This window comes from Sylvia atricapilla, chromosome 29 (genome assembly GCF_009819655.1).
Source record: "Sylvia atricapilla isolate bSylAtr1 chromosome 29, bSylAtr1.pri, whole genome shotgun sequence".
NCBI classification, from domain to species: Eukaryota; Metazoa; Chordata; class Aves; order Passeriformes; family Sylviidae; genus Sylvia; species Sylvia atricapilla.
Window position 1 is genome coordinate 1,965,660 of NC_089168.1, and position 20,531 is coordinate 1,986,190.

At 45.4% G+C, this 20,531-nt stretch overlaps 1 protein-coding gene across 1 annotated transcript; it reads right to left on the bottom strand.

Annotated features, from left to right (window-relative positions):
- On the bottom strand, positions 1 to 20,179 carry LIMA1 (LIM domain and actin binding 1). The gene is made up of 11 exons (XM_066337635.1): positions 20,036 to 20,179; positions 18,099 to 18,144; positions 15,781 to 16,173; positions 11,786 to 11,794; positions 11,521 to 11,623; positions 10,358 to 10,518; positions 8,015 to 8,119; positions 5,965 to 6,022; positions 5,582 to 5,694; positions 2,559 to 2,692; positions 1 to 2,182 (listed from the first exon to the last, which is right to left on the bottom strand). Exons 1-11 carry the CDS (start codon positions 20,152 to 20,154, stop codon positions 1,177 to 1,179), a joined length of 2,247 nt encoding a protein of 748 aa, XP_066193732.1. The 5' UTR covers positions 20,155 to 20,179; the 3' UTR covers positions 1 to 1,176.
- Between the last annotated feature and the right edge of the window lie 352 nt (positions 20,180 to 20,531).

The following is a 20,531-nucleotide window of genomic DNA, read 5'->3' on the forward strand; positions in this document are numbered from 1 at the left end:
TTATAATAGAAATGACCCAAACTTTATTGAAGGTTGTGTCGTTAGCAGAACTGTTAAGAAAGCAGAATATTTTACACCTCAAGAATCGTTAAGATCTAATTCTCTTGAGAATACAGTACAAATAAAAGCTAATAAAAAAAGGGCCTCTTCCTCCCCCCCAATTCAAGGTTTTATTATTTGTAAAATAAAGTCAAGTTAAAAAAAAAAATGTTCTGATCTTCAACACTGGCAATCGGAATGTGTCACTGATTCCAGAGATTTTTGCAATGCAGCACAATTTCACAGCTGTAAGGAAAAGATTTATGGCAGCTTGATAAAAGTAGGATTTCAGAGTTGTCAAAAGGCCTTAAAAATCTTACTTGCAGTTTAAAATGATGACTAAGAACTCCAAGTAAAAAAAAAAAAAAAAAATAGACAACAAAACAAACAAAAAAACTCCACTTCAAATGCATGTGAAATGCAGAAGTAATGCCCTGCAGGCTGCTCCAAAGTGTTCACTTGTCTTTTGCAGAGACCTGGCAGCCAGCACAGCTCCTGGGATACACTGAAATACAACGGGCACCCTTCCAGTTGTGCAGGGACTCCTCAACTGATCACAGGCAGGTTTGAGACACAAATTCACATTGCATGCAGGTTGGGATGCTTTAGTTGTTGGACACTACACACAGAAAAAGCTTTCATTATTAAAAAAAAAAAAAAAAAAAAAAGCCCAGTTGTGCCTTTTCCATGTATTAAAGTGCATTAAGTGACCATTTTAAAGCAGGCCAGAAAGTCCCTTTGAAGTTGGTCCCTAAGCACTGCAGTAGCATTTGTAGTGGTACTGTTGGTGTGTTCCAGAGGCCCTGTCCCACAGCAGCAGGGGCAAGGACACTGGAATTCCATCAAGTGTTAGTGAAATACCTATTGAAGCTCAAAGGGCTAAGACAGCAGAGAACAGCTCTGTTCTCCTGCTGGGGACAGACACTACCTGCTGAAGCCATCCCACACTTGTTCCATGCACCTAAAGAATTTGCAGGCTTCCAGAGTTTTCTAGCTGAGATAATTTTTACGTAGATTCCCTTAATGCTGATGTGCAGTGCAGCATCACTTCGTCCAGGAGAGCTGTTTGTTAAAGCTAAAAATACCCATTTCAAAAGGCCCAGCACCTTGCAGCAAGTTTTCTAGTAAAAGGCCAATTTATTCATCATCGTCATCATCTTCATAGTAACGATTCCTTTTGATCTGCTCTTCCACAGATAAATCTTCCACGTCTTCACCCTCCCAAAAACCAACGTCTTGGGATTTGCGATTCTGGTTTGGAGATGATTCCTTGGCGGTCACAACACTGGGTAAGCTGGAGTGTTTAGGAGAATTTGGTTCAAGGAATTCTTCCTTTGGGATTTCTGCCTCCTCTGTGGCGTGCTCTTCCTCATCTGTGTCTGCATTCATCTGGCCATTCTCTACAACGTTGTGCTCCACTGGTTTGATGCCAGACAATTCCTGTTCTTCCTCCACACTTTTCTCCCTGGCATTCCGGATGTTCCTATGCTCAACCTTCTTTTCCTTTTGCTTTTTCTCTACAAGCACCTCTCTCTCCAGTTCCTCACTCCTTTTCAACGTGTCTCTCTCTTCCTTAGAAGGTGACAGTGAGTTCTCTGTTTTATGGCCTTTAACAGATACTGTTCTAAATGAGGCTGCAACTGTAAAGGGGCGACTTCGCTCCTTCAGCGAGGAAGATCTTCTTAACTTTTTGAGATCCAGATCCACATCCTCCTGCACATCTGGCTTGGAAATCTCTTCTTCTGGAGGCCACTTGGGTTTGAGTACTTTGATGCCCTCATCTAAGGCACTTCCTTGGGTATTTTGGTCAGACGGAGGTGGCCAGGCAATCCTGAGCTTTTTTGTTTCTGCTGGTCTTTCTTCTCTTTCAGGCACAGCTGAAGCTTTTGCTTCCATACTTGCTGCCAGAACTCCCACTTTTGCAATCGGGGCATCCTCTACTCCTGGGCTTTGTGGAGTTTCTGGTGCACTCACACCATGGATCATTTTCTCCAGGGGTTCTTCACATTCAGTTTTACCTGCCCACAATTCCTTATGCTGCTTGTGACCAAAGCCCTCATCGTAATTGCCTTTGGACTTGAAGAGCTGATTGAAGTGAGGCTTGCAGTAGATGTTCCCCCGCAGAGACGCGTACGTCCCGAGGCTGCTCAGGAAACACAGATCAAACATTAGAGCTCAGGGCTCTGACACAGGTGTCTATTTTAGTTTTGTTACACAAGAGATTCGGTTTCAGTCTTCCACCTGTTCAGAAAGACAAGCTTATGGCCCTCAGGGGATCTTTCTAGGAATTCTTTATAAAGCTGGACATTGTGTTTTTCCCCCCACATAAAATTACATTGAGAGTTTAAAAATGGCATCAAGTGCACCAGGCACTGGCAGAAGCAGGCCCATGGTACTCCCCTGCACAAATCACTGGATTATGATGACTTCCAGCTCAGCTTAGGCCTGAGGAGCACCTTCCACAGCTGTGAGAGGAAAATCCACTTCCCAGAGGGCAGCCAAGGGAGCAGTGTGCATACCTGAGTTTGCTGTTGCAATAGGAACAGCGGAAGCAGCTGATGTGGAACACCTGCTGGTTGGCAAAGAGCCTTTCCATGGGGTACACGGTCTTCTGACACCCAACACAGGTTTCCTTCACTGGCAACTGGAATTTCTGCAGGGGGAAGAGAAAGTTTGGTAACTGGAAAACACATCAGCTGCTGGGGACTTGGCGTGGGTTCATGCACAGCTTCCTGAACTTTCAAGAACTGCAGAGAGTCACTTTCTCTAATTGTGGTGCAGCGGGGTCTGGTGGGCAGCAAGAAATTAAAACAGGCCCACGGGATTGCTGAGGTTTGACAGGGAGCCAAGATTTCACCCCAGTGAATCCCACAGCTGAAGCATCACATGGGAAGAACAATGAGAGCACTAAAACTGAGCCCCATTCCCCAAAGCTGTCTCATCCTTTCCTGCAACCTCAGGTTTTTTATTGATAGGAGAATGATGAAACGTTTCATTTGATTACAATCAGTGCCAGACTTACCAAAATAATAAAAACAGTGCAGAAAAAGAAAATCTTGAAATGGTTTGGGTTGGAAAGGACTTTGAAGATCATCTAGCTCCAATCCCCTGCCACAGTCAGGGACACTGTCCACCAGAAGAGTTCAAATAGCCTCAGAAGTTGCAGGGTGGGAGAGGAAAGGAGTGAAACAGGCTGCCCAATGGTTTGAAATTATTCATTTTTGTTAAACCTTTTCTCTCAAAGAGGAGGAAATAGTCTCAGCACCAATACAACAGCAGGAAACACTCCTGGCTTCACTTGTAAACAATCCCAGCTCTATCCCAAAGAAACCACACTCAGGTTTCAGGACTCACACCTCCCCAAACTTGCTCAAGTTTCCAAGTGAGCAGAGCTTGGAGGTTTAACAGCTGAAATTCTTATGTGCTTACTGAATTTCCTGAGGGTTTAGTGCAAGGATAAACCTCAGCACTGAGGAGTGGAGTGTCATTGCTGTGCAGCAATGATCACGGGTTTGTTTTCAGACAGCATCAAGGAAGCAAGAACATTGTCCATGAGGAAAGGTCACTGGATGCCATTTACTTCTTGAAGTCTATTAACACTGGCCAATGGGGAGGATACTTTACAGGATAAATTAAATAACAACAACATTGGCATTTTGAGGCTGCATGTTGATTTACAAATGATTTAGCAGCCCAGGCTCCTCTCCAGGGTCTGCACAGACACACACAAATATATATATATATTATATATATATATATAATAGCACAGCTTTTCCTTGGCAAAGAATTACCTGCTACTAACTTAGAAAAAGCTTTATGGAAAAAAATCTGACGGCTAAAGAAAAAACAGGAAGGTCACAGGAAGACAATCACAGAAATTTATTTATAACAGTCTAGAAACAATGGTTAGGAATGAAAGTTCCAGTGTGTAAGGGCAGATTGCTGAAGATGGAGCCAGCTCAAGTCACTTTGTCACAACCCTGAAGTTTGCTGCCAATTTAATTCCATTTGAATATATATTTTAGGGTTTCCAGGCATTGCTTGAAGTTACAGTAGACTAAAATTCTGATGATGACAGCATCACTAACAAAATTCAGAATTCATTCTGAAAAAGAATCCACAGTTCCTAGGCACTGCCAAAACTCTAAATCTTGAGTCGCTAAAAGAAATCTCAAAAAAGAGAGATTTACTGATGCAAAGAAAAAAAAAATCTCATCATCCATGCTTGCCACATGGAGCAAGGCAGCAACAATTTGCTTGCCCATCAAAATATTTTCTCCCTTAAACCTCAGTTTTGCACGAGGGCATTGGTTTTGCACGGTGACACAACAGTGCTGGCACTTACTTTTGCAATCACATCCCCATCCAAGGAGAGGGACTTACTTGCACACAATGAGCCCTATGTCTGTGGAGAGGCGTTTTTTGGGCTGTGAAGAGACAGAAATTCCTTTCCAGGGTACTACAAAGAGGAGCTACAGGAGGAAGATGAGGCCCAATAAGTATAAAGAGGACTTGAGAGAAAGCTGAGAGTTGAGCTCACATTAGGAGGGAAGCAGAAGGCAGGAGGAGAGGTTAGGAACCAAGAACAGGAGACAGAAGCTGGAAGAGACAAATAGGAACCTTGCATGAATAAACAAAAGCTTCTATCTCACACAGTGCAGCATCTAAAGCAGTAACTGGGCAAAAGGCTAAAATGGTTTTGAAAATATCGAGAGAGAGCAGAGAGCATCAGGAGATGCAGGTCTGGTGTCACAGACTAGGATCACTGGCAGCTCCAGTTTCCCATACTGGCATTTCTCCCTTGCCCACTGGGAAGCCACATCTCCCCAGTCTGAGCTTAGGGCTGTTCCTCCCAAAGATGGGGAAAAACAACAAAAAGCCCAGTTGTTTCCTCAGGAGTGAGCCAGGAAGTGTGTGGCAGCCTCGGGAATGAGCATCCCAACCCCAGACAAGACATGTGATGAGCACAGCCTGACAAAACATCCAGTGCTGCCATTTGTTATCTAATCAGATTAGCCAACACATCCCTGTTCCCAACATTCTCCATCTGCTTTCCTGCTCCCTAAAGAAACTGTGACAAAGGCTCACTACTCAGAAAGCCAAACCTGATTTTTACAGAGCCAAGGCATCACAGTACCCTCACTATAAAGTTACTACCATTTGCAGTTACCTGGGGAACAGCTGGAAGAGGAGCAAAGCCAAGTCCCAGCCTGCCAAAGGCTCTGGAGATCAGTTCCAGGACCTCAGGGGCTGTCTCCAGGAGCACAGATGAGCCCTGAGACCATCCCCTGCTCCAGCCCCTCTGTCACAGGGGTGTAACAGAGACAAGCAGCACCCACCCAGCCCCTGGAAAAAACCCTGACTGCTCCGAGGTGCTTTTCCATCCTGAATTAGTGCCCTCACAACCACACTCTGATGAGGATGGAGTATTGATCCAGTTACTGCCAGACCTTTCTGCTTCAGCACATTTAGGCTTCTCAGTCTTAAACAGGGGCCATCAGGTGATTTTAACCTTCACCAGAAGGTTAAAGAGCTGCATTACCTTCACAGCTTTCGGTGGGGAGGCCTCTGGCTGCCCAGCTGCTTTAGCACCAAGGTTCTGCTGCTTTGAGCTGACAGATTTCTGAGCTTCTGCCTCGCTCTCCAACTGTCCAGCTGAGGGAGAAAAAGACAATTACAATAGGCTTTCAACTGTGGGCAGCTTCTGCTCGCCAGACCCACCAGAGCATCAGTCCCAGTTAAATGGTGAGGGAGCTACGCTTAAAAAGTGTTCAGTTAGGGCAAAAGGAGTTAGCAATATCTTAAAATTGCAGCTCCAAATGAACTTCTAAACGTGAAAGGAATTCTTATTAAGTTCTTGTTAGGCACGGGGTGGATTTTTAGTACAAGACAGTTTTTTATTAATTATCATTTGATAGGGCTCACCATGGCCATCCTCCAGCAGACCAGAGTGTAAAGACAAGCTGTTCTCACCTACAGAAACCTGCAAGAGAAAATGAGACAATGAGAACCTCTGAGATGTGAACAGTCATGGCCCCACGAAGACACCAGGCAGTCTGAACACCAAGACAGGGAGAGAAACCTGAGGGGCTCAGGAAAAGGAGTTGGTTTTGAGGCACAAAAGGGTCCAGCTGAGTGTCAAGAGAGTCCTTGCTACAAGGCAGATACCCTCACAGGGTTCACACGTGTTTCCTTGTACACCTTTATTATTAACCCTCAGGAACCTTTGCTGCAGTTCCTCCCAGGTTTTCTCACTTACAAATCCCTTGACCCCAAGCAGCACATTTACTGGAAATCTCATGGCTCCCTCCAACATTTGACCAACTTCTGATGTTTAGACATTCAGCAGAGACTGTGCTCTTGGGGAAAAAACCAAAACCAAGCAAAATAAAAAAAGAACACCTGAATTAAAAAAAAAAAAACACCTTTTGTCAAACTACAAGCCTGTTCCAAGGCTGGGACAAACATGCTGGACCTTCCTTGTTTATCCTCCTTCAGAAACAAATTAGTAATTAAAAAACTAGAGGAGTTGGATCTAAACCAGTTTCAAACACTAAATAGAACCATAGCATTGCTTAGTTTGGAAAAGACCTTTAAGATCATCAAGTGCAATCATGAACAAAACCTGCTACAGATAAAGCTCTTGATGTATAACTCTTTATTAAACTTGGCACTATTGCTATTAAATCAAATAGTTTTAAGTAGCTACAGTGAGGAACTAAAGTACTGTAACAAGATTAACTGTAAATCATCACTAATTCACCTTAATGATTGAAAAATCCATTGCGAGCAACCGAAATTTGTAAATTAATGAGGTAATGAGGAGACAAGTTACATGTATTAACATCCTCTGCTCTGCTGAAAGCAGAGCTGTACCCCAGTGTCCCTGGGCAGAGCATGAACGTGTTCTGAGGCTGCTCAAGTCACACACTCCTGGCTACTGAATGTGCCACGGGTGCAGTGTGAAAAGTGACAGAGTGAAGTGTCTTTTGTTCCCTTTTCGCCAGAGGATTCCCATTTCTGACATTAACGACAAGCAGTTTTAATTAGGCTCGTTTCCAAGTTCACCACATCCCTTCCAAAGGCTCCCAAACAATGCTCTATTCAGGTTCTCACTGCACCTGCACACCTCAACAAATAACTATAATACAATAATTATATTCTGCAATTACGGCCGAATACAAGAAATTTTATTCAAATCTTCCCTTCACAACAGGGAGAGATTCTGATTTAACAGGTGCTCTTTTAATTAACTCACCTTGGAGCAGGAAGCAGCCTCAAGCAGCCAGACAAGAAGCTGCTCAGCTGTCTCTGAGGAGCAGCTGAAAGCAAAAGATTTGGCCCCTTGCCCAAGGAAGGCTGAAAAGCTCTAAAAGCCCTCCTGGCATTAAGCTGCCACGTGTTCAGCCTGGGTGGAATACACAGTACCCCAATTATTATTCAGCTACTTTTATCCCGTCTGCTGTCCCCAGTTCAGGGAACAAATGCTCGAGTGCAGTTTACAGAGTCTCAATTTAGAGCTGGAGCTCAAACCCAGGAACAAACCCAAACTGCCATTCTCAGTTTTCCTAAAATTTAGCCACTAAATGCAGAAGAAACAGTGACAAACTCCTTTGACTTGGGTCACACAAAGCTGCTCATGGTTTTTTTTGGTTTTTTTTTTAAATTGGTGTGGATTTTTTATTTATAAAAAAACCCACCATAAAACAAACCTACCAAGACAGAAAAACTCGCCCAGAAAACTTATCTCTAGACATTCTCTTCCACAGACACTTGCTGTCTTATAATTCAGAGACAGCCTAAAAAGAATAATTAAAAAAAAAAAAAAACAGGAATTTTGCAGCATGTAACTAATCTGCATCAGCTGCTCACAGCCAATTCCCAGATGGCATGTGGAACATGGAATCAGCTGTGCTTCCACAGCCAGTTCCACTTTAAATCAAGAACTTGATCTCCACCAGCATGGACATCTTACCTTCTCCCCATCCTGACAGGAATTGGAGTCCTCAATTGGTGCCATATTCTCCTTCTGCCCAGATTTGTAATTCTGGAGTTCACTCTCACTGGCTTGAATCTCACTCTATAGGACAAAGCACTGGAAAGTTGACAGGTTCTTTTCCCCTAAGAAAATGCTTGCTATTTTTCTTAAAACCTTTTTTAAAAACTGGGTTTTTTCCAGTATGTGGAGTGGTAATTGAAGGAAGGGCCATAAGAATGTGCAGACACTTGTTAAGTGACATATTCTAATGAGGGAACAGGATTGGGCTGTAGAATTTTACTGTGCTCTAAGGAGATAACACCAGTGTTTTCTGAGCAGCCCTTTTCTTCCAAACTCCTGTTTTAAATCCAAACTCCTAAATATTCCCTGCTCAATCCACATCTTCCTTTTCAAGGAAGGTTAACTTTTCACTTGGAATGACAAATATTTCCAGACAAGCACTGCCTAAAGTACAGTGTAACTGCTAAAAAACAAATTGACATAAAAGCAAATCCCATATTTGCTTCAATTCTAGTCAAAACCCTGACTGTTCCCCTGAGGTTTTTGTTTGTGATAGACTGACTTCAGACTGTCACAGAAGGATCTTTCAGACTTTAAAGCCAATAAAAACCCAGCAAAACCTCGTGTTTCACTGCCACAGGACACAAGATCATTGGAAGCCTCGTGCTTTTCACGAGGCATCTTCTCTGTGACATGAAAGAAGAGGAGCCACATTCCAGCACCAGCCTCTTCCTGCACTTGGAACCAAATCTCCACAAAAACCAACCACATCCAAGAGGTTTGTACTGAATGTTGGAATTTTAATGCTTAGATCCCAATGTCTGCTGTTCAGCACCTTTCCAACACACAGAACTGATTGTTCCTCACCCCTACTCAAACCAAGTGTCCAGCAGGTTTAACCCAGGCCTAATGACACCACAATGCCCTAAAAACAGTTGTTCCCAAGAGAGATTCTGCCTTTCCTTTGCAGCCCAGGTGTGAGAAAGGCAGCACAAACTTCCATAGCAAAAAAAAAAAAAAAGCCCTGGATGCTTTGGCAGCAGGGAAGGAGAAGAAGATCCCAAGGGTAGGGCTGCTGTTGAAACAGAGGCCTCAGGAATCCCTATGTGCTCCATCTCACACATGCCAGGTCAAAATGGGAAGAGATTGTGCCCAAATGGGGTATCCTGAGGGCATCAGGATGGACTGACACCAAACCAGGAGCAGTGGAGGGGTGCTGCAAACAGGAGCCTCTGGAGAAACGGCAAATCTCTTGCCATCAGGACAGAATTTAGTCAATCAGCCACCCCTCTGAGCCCCAAACTGGAAAAGGCATCAGGAAATGAGCCCAGGAAAGGCACAGGAGGCAGAAATGGGCAATTAGGTTAATCAGATTTGTTGCAGTGGCTGCAAGGACTTTCCATTCATGCAGGAAAGGTTTTACTGTCCCTCCTCCCACAGCTGGAGAATCTGACCCACGTGCAGATGAAATTCAGGAATCATTTGAGCTAGAAAGAAGCCTTTGGATCTCCACAGAGAGCCCTGGGAAGCAGACTCCCCTCTGAGGGAGAGCCAGCACTTGGGGCTCTCATTTCCATTTCAGTTTCCCAACTTCAAAAGGCCTTTCCTCTTCAAATCTATTACTCTGGTTAATAAAAGTAATACTTGAGCAATACAAGTTCCCATCATTCAGCAGAAGTATCAGAAACTTCCAGCAAATGTACCTAAGCAGTTTTTAACAAAAGCTGAGATTCCTGAAACCTCCTCAGCTGTAACACTTCATTAACTGTTCAATTCCTGGTCAAATATTTGCAAAACAGGCAGAGGTTCGTGCACTGCAAGAATCTAATTGGATTCAGAGAGTGGTGAGAAATCCTGAAGGGAGGTGAAAAGAAAAGTCAGGAAAACTGCCTGGAAATCCCAAAGCTGCAGGCCAAGAGATCCAAGTTCTGAGCACTGTGTGACACGAAGTCACTTCATCTCCCTGTGCCTCAGTTTCCCACAGCTTGGAGCTGATGAACAACATGGAATTGAGTTTTCTTTTTTAAACAAAAACAACAAACATGTAGAGAGCTACAGACACTCAGAAAGAAAAAGAATGTCAACTTTGCTTCAGAAGGATCTCGGTCAGGGTGCCAGCAATTAATTCCTCGGAAAACTTTAAACATTATTCCAGGAAGGTGCAAATATACTTATTTCTTCCTGCAGTATACAGAGGTAACTCTACATCAGAAATTACTCCTCTGGGCACAGTTATTTTCCAAAACCCTCAAGCAGCCATAAAATCTTTCCAGTCTCAGGCTGGGACTGAAATTCACTTCCAGACAAAGCAAGACTTACCACGGGGCTGATGGCTGAGGAAGTGCCCTGCTTGGACACAGCTGCCTGGTACTTGGCCAGCCTGTCCTTTATTGATGTCTCTGATAAACGGGGCATGTCCAGGTTCTTCCTGCTCTCTGCCTTCTCTGGGCTGAGTCCTGGACTGGTCTCTACAAGATACCCTGGGTAAAAAAACAGCCAAACATGAGTAACAGATAACTCTCAGGACACTCACCAAGATCCTTCTCAGGGAGACTAAACACATTCTGCCATTCTCACCAGGATCATGCCAGCAAGGACAAAAGGTGTGTCACTGAGACCCAAGGGAACAGCTGCAGCTGTGTCAGGGTGGACACCAGGAAAAAGCTCTTCTCCCTGAGAGGGGTCAGGCACTGGACAGTCTCCCCAGGAATGGGCACAGCCCCAAGGAGCTCCAGAGCTCCAGCAGCACTTGGACAAAGCTCTCAGGCACAGGGTGGGGTTGTTGGGGTGTCTGTGCAGGGCCAGGATGATCCCTGTGGGTCCTTTCCAACTTAGGATGTTGTATGAGTATTTATACCAGTCATTGCTGGAAAGACCAGAAAACTGCAATTGGTTTGCTAGAAAAAGGTCTCCAAACAGATAAAAATATATAATTTTGTTTAAATCAAAGCTCTCAGTAGCTCCCTGTGTCTGGCCAGGACAGGAGGGATGAGAATTGAAGCAAGGAGGCAGAAGGATCATGGACTGTCTGTTCACTGCTCTCTAAATTACCCTGACTATTAAAATTAGTTCTAGGATTGAGATGCAGGAAAGGATTGGTTGCATTCCCTAATTTGTTGGTTATTCCCTGTGCCTTGGTTTCCCATGCTTAAGGGAGGAATGGTTCAAAACCCCCAGCAAGGCTTCACTAATTAAACAGGATGCTGATGAACTTGGCAGCTGGACAGTGGCTGTGCCTCTTTGCATTTTGGAAAGGCAAAATTTATTTCACAGAATCCTTGAGACTGGAAAAACCCTCCAAGAGCAGCGAGTCCCACCTCTGCCTGACCCCCACCTTTTCACCCAGACCAGAGCCCTGAGTGCCACATCCAGCCTTTCCTCAGACACCTCCAGGGAAATTCCTACTGGACTGTACAAAGTCGATTTACATCCCGAACAAAACCCAAACCAAACCCACCCAAAAGCCCTGAGGGTTTCCTGACCTGCTGTGCCGTGGCTCCTCTCTCCTTGGGCGGCATCGCAGTCCTCCAGGGAGAGGCTGTTCTCTGAAATCCTCCTGCCCACGGCCGTCCTGCGTGGCTCCTGCTGGGGACAGACCCTCCCATCAGCTGCCTGGACACACAGGGATTGCTCTGGCTAATCCCTTCAAGAGGCACAGGTGTCACTAGCAAATCTGCTTGACCGGAATAAACAAGTCTAGCGGGTGACATCTTATTTAAAGCAATATCAAGTTTGATCACAGAGTACCTGACCCTGCTGTCACCTGGGGAACACTTTCTTGAAGAGGTCAGTCAGTGCCCCTTTGGAAGTTCTCTTGGTTGAAAAGGACCACAAAAAAAAAAAAAATCAGATTTTTACGTCATTCCCACCACATATACAAAACTACAGTCTAGATTTTTGCATTTCAAGCAATTTCTGTTGAAACCAATAGTCATGGTCGTTGTATGAAGATTGAACATCAGAAAAAGGATGCAGGGAAGCACTTATCAAAAATCTGCATTCATTTTCAGGCACAGAAAAAAGGAATTAATAGTATTGTAATACAAATTATCTAGAGTTATTTGTTTTGATTTGGATGGTTCATGCATTTGGTACCAAATAATTCCCTAACTAGATCTGATAATGCTGAAGCTTAAGCAGGAGAGTGTTAGAGATAAATATTCTCAGATCTCCAGGATAATCACTCTCTGCTGCAGAGCTGGACAGGGTATCCTGCAGCACCACACAGATGCTCTGGCTGCCTCAATCAGATTTTATTCTTATTTGTTGAGACCAACTCCTCAGAATCTAAATCTCAACAAAAGCACAGAAAGAAATTTCTGCAGCTTTGATAAAAGTTAGTGAGCACAGAGTTCAACTGGACTCCCTCAAGGTGGGATGTATTCACAGCCAGAAGTCAGCCTATAAAACCCTAGAAGGTGCTGGACCTTTGTTCCTTCACTAGGAAGAGTTAAATCCCAGTTGGAAATTCAGATTGAGGCTAATGTAGAGAAAAAGGCAGGTTTGGCAAGATGCTCCAACCACATGTTCCCCCCTCAGTTCCAACAAGTTTCTTATTTGCTGGTCACCAAACTGAAGGAAATTCCAAAGTTTTATTTTCACAGAACTGCAGTGTAAGACAATCACTGTGAAAAATCAGGCTGCTTTCCATGCAAACAGCAACTTCACCAGGAAAGGAAAACGCAGCTGGAAAACCTCTTTTTCCATCAGCATGGGAAATAGTTTCTGTTTCTGTGGTTTAAGGACTTTGGTAACTTTTCTTAGTGGAAAAGAGCTTTAGCTCTGACAAGTCTTGCACTGACCAATAGGCTCAGGTCTGGGAGTGCCTGCACACTTGTAAAGACTTGCAGGTCCTTCATTCCATGAAAACTATTCTTAGCTGATTTTTATTCAGTCCATTTTAGTCAATCCCCTTTAACATCCACCCCAAGCTCACAAGTCTGGGGTTCTTACAGCTCAGAAATTTGGGCTCCAAAGGATCCATCAGAAGTTCAATCAGAAGCAGTTAAAGAGTGTTCCACTCCAGAGCCCTGCCACTCCTCCTCCTGCCCTTTGCCACCTCTGCAGGTGATACAACTTCACCTGAAGAGCTTTTCTGTGGGTGAGCTGCAGAGCACAGAGTAAAAATCCCAACCACCAGAATACAAACACTTTAGAGGTCAGGGATATTTTCAGTAAACCTACAAATATGTGTAGGTTTTACATCAACAGTTTTATCTTGGAGAAAAACCAAAAAAAAGCAGAGTAAAAGGAAAAAAGGTGTTCAACAGAGGGAAGATGGGGGACTTTCCCCATCACAACTGATGGGCTGACCAACTGCAGGGAATCAGCTCATGGAAAGTAACTCCTGTTTCATGGTGGAAACCCCCTTAGGGATTTGTCACTCTGTGGCTGGGCCACAATTCCCAGGGCACAGCTTCTGCTGCTTTGGAAAGGAGATGAAACATTCCTCGTGTGTGGAAGTTGTCAGACTTGGGCAAGTGCAGAAGCACCGTGAGCACAGGTAAAGCTTCGCCTGGGGCACAGAGTTGGGCAAAAACCCAGATCAAAGTCACACCTATTTCACTACAAACCACCTGTGTCAGACATGACCCTGCCACAAGGTCGCCTACACACCACAGGCAGGTTTTGCCCTAAAGGGAAAAACACAAACCAGCCTGGAGACAACTTTTTCAGAAATGTTGCAGATCTGATCCTCCTCCTCCTCCCCCCTGGGCGTGCTTTCACTATCACTTACAGGAAGAATCCTTTGAACATCAGGTCTTTTATCAGTTCCAATCTTTGCTTAGTGCTGAACCAATCCAGGCTGCTGTGCCTGCCCCTAATGGGATTAGAGCAGTTTGTTTCCATGAAAATGCAATAAAAGAAGACCTGCCTCCTAGCTGTTGTAGAGGCCAGAGCAAGATCTGAGTGAATAAATGATGAGATTTTACTTATAATCCTGAAAATGAGAGTAGGTTTGTTTAGAGCGGGAGAGGGAATCAGGAAATCCAGGCTCTAACCCAAATCCCTGCCCAGCAACCATGGAAGTTGATTTATGAGCACTGCCACGAGCCTCCAGCCTTGGTGCTGCTCAGTTCACACACAGGTTTTGTCAGCAAAGCTCTGACAGCACCAACACCATCAAGTCTTCAGTAAAGGCCAAGGAAAGCTGCCACCTCTCAGCTGAATTTACAGTTGGACTCAACGATAGAAAGGAATTTTCCACCAAAACGGTTCCATGAAGCCTCACTTAGGAAAAAGCACAGGAAATAAGTGGGAGAGGCAACTGCAGAGCTGCAGTGCTGTCGTGGCTTCCACATCCCTGAGCCACACCTGGGTCCCCAGAGCACCCAGCTCCCTTCTCTGTGCTGACTGACCCAAGCCTCCCATCCACACATCAATTCCCAAAGGAATCCAATCCCAATCTAAACTTCAGAACGCTCCTTTTCCCTTCTGCCGTCACAGATTAACTTGGAACAAGGGTTTGGAACTGAACCCGACCAGTTTTGTGCCTCCTGGATGGTATTTACTGGATTCAGTTGGTTTTCAACAAGGTTCAAATTGCTAAACTTGACAAACTATCAGTTTCAGATTCACTCAGCTCCAAAACAATTTATTCCCCAGGCTGAGATAAGGTTACACGAAGCACATCTGCAGAATTCCTGGGGAATTCTCAGTGATTAATCCTACAGCAAGAGTTCAGGGAAGGTCTCTCATGGGCAGCTCTCATAGCATGACAAAGACTCCAAAAATTCAAGTTGTGAAATGACTTCACACAGACCCAAAATTCCCTTTAACACCCAGTCGCTCCTCTGAGTCCTCAACTGTTACATATCGAAACAACTTTTGTCCAAAACGTGTTTGTTTTAGTCGATACTTCAAGAAAACCACCGGCAGTAAAACAAAGCCAGGAGGAGAGGAAATGATGAGAAAACTGGAAAATCCACCAGCATCGAGGCCTCGGGACTGTGTTGCAAGTCTCCAGCATATGCAACTCATTTTGGAGTTCAGCAATTCCCCGCGGGACACGCCGGCTGCAGTCCACATGTGGGATCAGATTTCATGAGCAGTTGGAAGAAAAATGCGAGCCCTGAACATTTGCAAGTCAAAACTAGTGAGGGCAGGAGCTGCTCTGGCCATCTCGGCTTCGTTTTCCCTCAGCGAGGATTTTTTTTTTTTTTTCCCCCGATAAGAAATATTTTAAGACACAAAGCTGAGGGAAGAGCGAGGAAAGGATTAGATTATCTCAGTGTATGTGTGTGTGTGTCTGAGTCTGGGCGACTCACACTGATACAGACCAAAAACACTCACTCAGCTTCATTTTGACTGCAACAGTTCTCATTGCTGAGCTCACTTCAAACAGTTCCTTAATTTTTCATGTATTTAAAAAAAAAAACCATAAATCCCTAATATATGCATCTTATCCCATTCACATTCGCATAACTCACTGCAATCTGCACACGAGACACAAACAACCCAGCTTACTTTACAAAACTTAATCAATTCCATACTTATTTTCTCCTCTCCCACTGAACCCTACGCGAAAAGCAAATTCACTTTACTCCAATGGACAATCACGAGCTGCCACAACTCCGAGCACCCCGTAACTTGTGCGACTCGAGCGAGTTCCTAACACCACGAAGTTCTGTTTTCACTCAAACAATGAGCACAATATTTGCGGAGTCAACAGTCGGAGCCACTCCCTCCCGGGGATTTTCGCGGCTTTAGTTCCTCCGGGACTCAGAGGGACGGATCCTTACCTTGGGCTGAGCAGCTTCGCCCTTCTCGAACATCATCTTGAGCTTGCTCAGGGGCACGTTGTACTTCTCGATCCTCCCCGGAGACTCCGACCTCTCGCTGGCTTCGGGTTTTTCCATTTCACGGGGTTCTCTCGCACAGTTTTCCACGCTGCCACCGGCCCGGGAGTGGCTTTGAGGCTCCGTGCTGTCACCAGCGGGACTCTGCTGCTGCTGGCCAGAGGCAGCTCCAGCCCCGGGGGATGGAGAAGGGGCGCGGCCGCTCCCGACTTTGTGCCTCACCTCAGCGCGGATCGTTTCCTTCCCAGCCTCCGCTCTCAGCACCGGATTCTCCCACTTCTTCTTCAGCACGCTCAGATTCCCCCTGGTCAAGTGAGCGGGCAGGTTTTCTGGGTTCTGCAAAGGACAAGGAGTTTAATTTCCAGCTCTCCAAAGCACTTCTTTTCCATGCGGGAGGAAGCTCAGCAGCGAGCCCCGCTCCCGGCCAGCTGTGGATCCTTCCAGCTGTGCCACATGGAGAAAGCATCCAGGAGAGGGAAGGAAGGAGGGGGGAGAAAAGTCAGGAGTAAGGCAGGAAGTGAGCAAACAGGAATGGCCTTATAAGGCAAAAGGGACGAAAAATCCCAGGAGTTAAACGGCACACAAAAGACCCGAATCCACATATGAAGGAAACGGGACTCGAATCCACACACGGAGGGTCTCCAGTCCCAGAAGAAGGACACAGGAGCACAAGAAGCCACAGGAGATGGCTGATGTGCCAAATGCTGCAGTGTCTTCAGAAGACGACAGCTATCAGGCCTCCCAAAAGATGCAAATTAGCTCTCAGAAACCACTAAATCCTTGGAGTTACCTGCTTCTCCTCGCAGATAACAGCAACACTTCAGTCCCCAGAGACCTGCCCAGGATTTTACACCACAAAGCTCAAGCCAAGCACCCACAACAAACATCCTTCTGGTCCAGTTTAAAAACAACCAGTAACTCGCTGGGATTTTTTTTTGTTCGATTTCACTCAACCCATTGAAAGCATTTCTAGGGACACACGAACACACAAGTCACTGGTGCTGCCTGAGCCCCAGGGGAACACCCAGAGCAGCATCACCTCACACCCAGCTGCTTCCCAGCACTTCCCTGTCCCCAGAGCAACATCCCACCCCAGTCTGAGCCGTTCCAATCCAATACCTGCCACCATTGCATGATTCCTGTCTCTCCCTTACACAGACCACTCCAAACTCATTGCAAGTGGAGCAGAACTGCCGGGCTTACAGGAATTAACCGGCATTAGTGGCTATATTAGGATTTAAGTCTCTCACCCTATTACTCTTCTGGTCACATTTTGAACGCTGCTTTGCAAATTGACTTGAATCCATTTACACTTCAAAAAATAAAAAAAAAAAATTGTTGCGTTTGCTGACTGTATTGAAAAAAAAGTATTAAAATTATAAGGGAAGTGTTGCAATGGAACAGAAATATTGAAAATTGTGCGGCAGGTTTCTACGGGAACATCTCTGGAATCCCAGCATGCTTCCCAACAGAAAATCCCTCCTGCTTGAGACTTGCCTGTTCCCTGATCACAGGAAGACTGACAGACGCAAGCAACGTAAAAAGTTTAAGACTGAAAAGTAATTTTTAGAATGCTTATTTCATCCCACACAGCAAAGAGTGGCTCCTCAGCCATTAGAGAAATCAAGGCAGCAACTTTCCTATAGATCTGAAAATACTGGCTTTAAAATACAAATTACCCTGAGGACCAGGACAAAGTTCTGCAACCTTCATCAGCCAAGGTTCCCCAACTCCTGAATTCAATGGAGGTTACAGGAAGGAATGTGGGGCTGTCACAGAGCCAAGAAGGTTGGTGCTGCCTCATCCTGGGGCATTTGCAGCCCTGGAAGTCACTTCAGCAAAGATCCCACAGCTCTCAAAGACACGTGCTGGATTTCAGGGAGGCTTGGAGGCTCCTTTTAAGCACTTTTAAATATACTTAAGAAAGGAAAAGGCACCACACACAAGTGCCTGCAGCTAAGAACAGGGGCTGGGTATTCCTGGCTTGTGGTTAACTCATTTTGCCTTTTGCTTAGGAGAGAATTGGTGATTCAACACAGCTTTGGGCAAGAAAATTCATTTCCTTTCCTCCACGCTGGGAAAAAGCATGGAGCATGAAGCGAAAGCAAACCCTGTGTCTAAGCCAGGTTTTCTGCAGGACACACAGCAGCAATTTTGATATTCCAAGAATCAACTGTCACAGGAATATTGGTGCAGGTGATCCATCCTGACTGCAGCTCTCCTTATTCCCAAGGAAACAAACACTTGTACAAAACACTTACACTTCTCTTCTTCTCAGCAGTGGCTTCTTCAGCAGCTTTCTGATACCTTTGAGAGAGTGAAAAAAAACAAACAAAACCTAAGTTTTAACCAGAATACTGAATACTCCTGAAGACAGCTGAGATTTTTCTTCCCCCACCAAGGGTTCTGTGCACCCCCTGGATCAACTAAAACAAGAGTCTGGACAAAGAGCAGCAAATAACACAAAGCCAAGTGACAGACACATTTTCAGTCATCCAGTTTACAATAATAACATCCATTAATACTTTTCATTCCCTAAGCACTCTGATTCCCAAATAGAGACAGTTTACCTTGGAATAGCTGAATTGTTTCCGTCACCCAGCTGTCTGCTGTGCCCCCTTGCAGGAATAACTCAGCTCTTTATACAGCAGCTGCTGAACCAGAACAAATTCCAGCTTGGCACATGCCAAAAATCTCCCTAAGTGCCAGTGGATTTTACTCCCTGGGCTGGGAACTGCCCCCATTCAGCACTTGCCTCCTGAGCAGCTGAGCCATCGCGGCCCTTTGGAGATAAGCCACCCTGGATCATGAATCAAAGTCCTTTAAGGAGCTGTAGGAAACTCTCAGCAGCCTGCACTCCGCTGTGTGTCCCTCCAGTGTCCTCACTGGTCACCACACTGCTCAAGGTGATGGCACATGGCCTTTGAAACGTGAAAATTAGTGACCAATTCTGCCTTTTTAATCAGAGTTCTGCCTTTCAGAGAGGAGGAACTCAGCGTCTGCTTGGGCAAAGGGTGTTTCTGTTCTCCTTATCTGTGGAATTCTGCTTTTGACACAACAGGGAGTGTGTTACAGGCAGTTACTCCTCTTTAACACAATAACCCACATCTCTGCACCATAAAAATTCCAAATTGGAATACAACGTGCTGAGAAAGTGATGCTGGAGGAAGAGGGATCAATACTGGGAAAAGAAACAAAGAGGAACACAGATAAAAGTCAAGCAGCACCTGGAAAACAGACGACTGAGGAGTCTCAGCCCTCACTCTGTGAGTCAGCCCAGCACAGGGCACTTTTTGAATCTCTGCTGTTGCCTTTTGTGTCTCTGACCTGACAAAACTGATTATATGGGATGGAGAGAAAATGTTTTTGCATACAAATATTTAATTAACAGCACTCCTCCCTGCGGGCACCAGGGTGAGCAAAGCCAGAGAGCAGGACTGTGTTTTTCCAAGGCACTGACTCCACCTGTGCAGAGGGACACTACTTGATTAAGGAATAGCAGTTTGGATTACTCCCAGTAAGCCTTTTTCAAGGGATTATCAACATTTAGCAAGATGACCAGGTTCTGTAGTCAAGCTTCAGCGAGGGAATAAATTACCTTAACAAGGTGGTGACAGCAAACAGCTTCTCCCTGGGCCAGAGATCCACAGAGGAGCTGTGGGTGTGTAACTGTCCCTCTCCTGTAAAGTTTGCCCCACGTCCAAGATCCAAATACTCCTAAACTTTGTCACACTATTAATGGAAGAGCCTTGAAGACTCAGTTCCCCAAATCCCACTGAAAACCCCAAATCATACAGAAATAAAAGCGTTCCCAGGGAATGAATTCGTTACTACCACTCAGCTTTCTCAGGGTATACAATATTTATGGCTTGAATGTAACCCTTTATCCATCTCTCAGAGAAAGAGGAAGCTTAAAATTACATTTCTACCTAAGTCAGGAGAAGTTTAGGCTGGATTATCAGGAAAAGGTTCTTCCCCCAAAGAGTGGGCAGGCACTGAAAAGCCTCCTCAAAGAAAGGTCACAATCCCAAGGCTCCCAGAGCTCCAGGAGCATTTGGACAACACTCTCAGGCACAGGGTGAGATTGTTGGGGTGTCTGTGCAGGGCACAGCAACTGTGAGAGCAGCAGTCCCTTCCCAAGGTGCCAGCTGTCACCTTCACACAGCTGGTGCTCCCCAGCCCCACAGACAGCACTTACTTGGAGAACCTCTCTGCCAGGGCCGAGGACTTGTTCTTGTTCACCAGGGAAAGCTCTTTTGCAGTGATTTTCAAAGACTGGGAGGTCCATTGCCTTCTATTGAATGGGGAAGGCTCCATCTTATCTCCCCAAAGCCCTGCTCAGGAGGAAGGAACAGCGTCAGCAATAAGAATTATAAGCAGAAAAGTTCCACAGTGTGATTTGCTCCTCCTGCAGCCCTATTCAGGTGCTCCCAGCATCCCACTGCCACCAATCCTAACCCCTGAGGATCTCGTCCATCAACTCACTCTAAAAAGGCAGCAGATGACAGTTGTAATTTCCTCTGCAGATGCCATTGAGATGGTGCCCTGATAAAGCCACGGGCACAATGGCGAGCTGTGGATACAGAGCTGTGAGCAGAGTGACACTCCTGTGTCACAAACACACACACAGAGGAGCTCCAGGAAGCCCCAAAGTGCCCTCTCTTGTTCCGGTTTCAAACCAAAAGCGCTGGCAT

What these genes read in the sequence shown, in the direction of transcription:
- LIMA1 (XM_066337635.1), bottom strand. Translation starts at nt 20,154, where the DNA reads ATGGAGCCTTCCCCATTCAATAGAAGGCAATGGACCTCCCAGTCTTTG. An exon ending in CCTCAGCCATCAGCCCCGTG is followed by an intron (nt 8,120 to 10,357) that starts GTAAGTCTTGCT and finishes TTTGTCCTATAG; the next exon opens with AGTGAGATTCAAGCCAGTGA. An exon ending in CCCCACCGAAAGCTGTGAAG is followed by an intron (nt 2,693 to 5,581) that starts GTAATGCAGCTC and finishes TTCCCCCTGCAG; the next exon opens with AAATTCCAGTTGCCAGTGAA.